This window comes from Lotus japonicus, chromosome 1, assembly GCF_012489685.1.
Source record: "Lotus japonicus ecotype B-129 chromosome 1, LjGifu_v1.2".
In the NCBI taxonomy this organism is placed as follows: domain Eukaryota; kingdom Viridiplantae; phylum Streptophyta; class Magnoliopsida; order Fabales; family Fabaceae; genus Lotus; species Lotus japonicus.
In genome coordinates, this window is record NC_080041.1 from 14,414,608 (window position 1) to 14,417,687 (window position 3,080).

The following is a 3,080-nucleotide window of genomic DNA, read 5'->3' on the forward strand; positions in this document are numbered from 1 at the left end:
TCCGCTGAGAACCACCTTCACAGCAACCCACCAATCTCTCAATCGTTCCCATTTCTGGTGAATGGGAGGTCTTGAAGCGAGATCGATGTTCAGAATGAGGAATGGAAAAAGACTCTTGCATTCCTTTATTATGTTTCAATGCTTTTGTTAGAAGGGAAGAAGGGAAGCTACACTCAAGTTTCAGATCTGGGTTGGAAAAAGGCTAGGGTTTGGAGTTAAAGAAGATGGAGTGAGAGGATGTGGGTGAGGGTTGCTGTTGTTGCTGTCTTGTGGTTTGATTATTTCTGGGTTTGTTTTTTGAATTGTTGGTTGAAGGCTGAGTGGTGAGGGTGATAAGTTTTCTGGGGTTGAGTTGTTGTTTGAGTATGAGCTTATTTATGAGGAGCACTTTTTATTATTATTTGTCTCCTTCAAATTGTTGTATGTATTTCATGATGAAGAAAAAAATTGGATGATCTATGAGTGAATGGTTTGGTGTTAATTTAAGAAAGAAGATTATCATGGTGAATTTTTTGGATGGATGTATAAATTTCCGGGTTGGGTTGATGGAGGCAGAGGAAGAGAAAAAGGAAGAAGATGAAGAAGGTGGAAGTGAAATTTTAATGATTTAAGCATTTTTTAAAATTAAATTTTTATTTTTATTTTTATTTTAATTATTAATTCCACGTCGGATCCTCATTAATTGACGTAGACCGCCAAGTCAGCGCTTGCCGGACCTGAGGCTGCCGGAGGGACGAGTCAAATTTGTTTTTAAAAGTCTGAGGATGGTTTTCAGATAATTTTCCGGCGAGGGACGGTTTTCAAAACTCGCTCAAAGTTTAGGGACGATTATAGTTTTTAACCCAAAAGAAAATACAAATATTTAGGAAGAACCCAGAAAGGACGATGATGGGAGAAGAACTCATGATCAAAGAACATTCTGGAGTGTCAGCCAGCAACACTTCCCATCATAAACACAAAAAAAAAATATAATTTTATATTTTGCCACCAATTTCAAGCACCACATTATATAAAGTTTATCTCATTTGCTGCTACTACTCTGTTTCTCTTGTCTCTTGTCTTACAGCGTTTGTGCTAGTACTAGTAGGATCAAATCAATGGCTGAGAGCATTTTTGGATACCCTTTCGGACGCTTCCTCTGGGGCCACCCTCCCATTTACAGAGAATGGTCTGGATCAACGCCTCTCTTGGATTGGCTTGAATCCCCCACTGCCCACATCCTCAAAATCAATGTTCCAGGTAGGTACCATGTTCACTTCCTCTCAATTTCTTCACTTTTAATGACCCATATGAAATTTTAGTGGTGATCATGTGTTTTGGTGGTAAAGTTGGAATCTTTTTGTGGGTTTGACTTGATTAGTGGATTGGTTGATTGATTGTAATTTAATTTTGGGTAATGGGTATGTATGTGCGGATAGGATTCAGCAAAGATGACATAAAAGTGCAGATTGAGGATGGGAATATTCTGCATGTGAAAGGGGAAGGTGGGAAGGAAGAGGCACTAGCAAAGGACACTGTTTGGCATGTAGCTGAGAGAGGGATTGGAAATGGAAAGGGTGATTTCTCAAGGGCAATTGAGTTGCCAGAGAATGTGAAGGTGGATCAGATTAAGGCACATGTGGAAAATGGAGTGCTTACTGTTCTTGTGCCTAAAGAAGCAGCACCCAAATCTCCTAAAGTGAGAAATGTTAACATCACTAGCAGGCTTTGAGGCTTAAGCTATGGAAATTCATGTGTGTGGTTGATATGAATAAGAATAAGAATTGGGGAAAAAATGTATCATGTGATGTAAACAATGGATATATATGTGATTAAATGTGTGTTATTTATCCATTGTATTCGATGTGAATGTTTTTTTTCTCAATTCAAACAGTTTGTTTAGTTGAGAAAACTGTTTTGGAAAAACCAAACACAATCAGTAAGAAAGTGGGGTTTATTTAGTATATATTTACTTATTTTTGTGCTTGTGTCTATTTTCTCCCCTCTTTGATTGACATGAGTGGTGTAACAGTATAATTTTGTTGATACCTTTTGCTATGTCAACCAAGAGCTTGCTTCTGATTCCTGATTCCCTCTTTTGTCCAAGTTTGATTTGTCATTCCTCCTTAGTAAATAGCTTATGATAACATGAATTTGGATTATATAAAAAGGACCTAGTTTGAGCAAGAGGCCAGTAAACCAGATTAGATTCTCTGCCGATAATATTATTATCATCGCAGTGGATTATATTTAGAAGTAATGTCCCTCAAATTGAATTTCCTAGCTGACCAGTAGAACTCAACTTATACAGATTTAAGGTTCAGCCAATACTTTGATGAATTCAACCAAAAAGTATCTCAAAACTCAAAAGTATATAACTAGTTCATCCAACATATAGAAAATGCATTTAACATAAACCGACACAATCAAAAACTCCAAACACATAATCAAAGCCCTGCATGCTCCGTCTCCTTAAATATTTTCCTCTTCACTCTCTTCACTCTCTTCACTCTGAAGATGTTCCAGAATGAGGCCCCAACCATGTCAAAAGACAAGCACAAATACAGATAAGTATATCCTTGAGGCATGAGCGCGCACGCTCTTTAGACGCACCATTCAGAGTGACATGAATTATTTAGTGAGAGATTTGACGAGTTTGGTGATAATATGAATTGGGACAAAATTCTTTTTCTCTATTAGTAATGTTATTATGTTGCATAAATTACAACAAGCAAGTGTCTAATTGTCTTGAGCTTTTTGTTGCTTTGCTGTTTTGTTTGTCTTTGGGCTTATTGGGCATAGTTCATGGACTGCCCATTATGAATGAAGGAAACATTGAACCATTTACAAAAAATTAAAAATGTTGGCTATATTAAACACAATCATGTATTTTGACCAAAAAAAAAAAAAACACAATCATGTACGTGATCCAAAAAAATGTATGTGTGACAAAAAATAATTCATGTCACTCTGAAAGAAATATTAAATGATCAATAATTTTTTTTTGAAAGAAAATGATCAATAAATTAAAAAGATTGCAATCTCGATTATTCAAATTTATACAACTATACTTTCAAAAATAAAAAAATTATACAATTATT

The 3,080-nt window shown here is 35.9% G+C and overlaps 1 protein-coding gene across 1 annotated transcript; it reads left to right on the forward strand.

Moving 5' to 3' along the window:
• The first annotated feature begins 884 nt into the window (after positions 1-884).
• Positions 885-2,043, forward strand: LOC130733763 (15.7 kDa heat shock protein, peroxisomal). The gene is made up of 2 exons (XM_057586025.1): positions 885-1,239; positions 1,419-2,043. Exons 1-2 carry the CDS (start codon positions 1,098-1,100, stop codon positions 1,709-1,711), a joined length of 435 nt encoding a protein of 144 aa, XP_057442008.1. The 5' UTR covers positions 885-1,097; the 3' UTR covers positions 1,712-2,043.
• Positions 2,044-3,080: the final 1,037 nt, after the last annotated feature.

Excerpts from the sequence above, each read along its gene's own strand:
- LOC130733763 (XM_057586025.1), top strand. The coding sequence starts at position 1,098 with ATGGCTGAGAGCATTTTTGGATACCCTTTCGGACGCTTCCTCTGGGGC. Across the intron at positions 1,240-1,418 it reads CCTCAAAATCAATGTTCCAG|GATTCAGCAAAGATGACATA; the intron begins GTAGGTACCATG and ends ATGTGCGGATAG.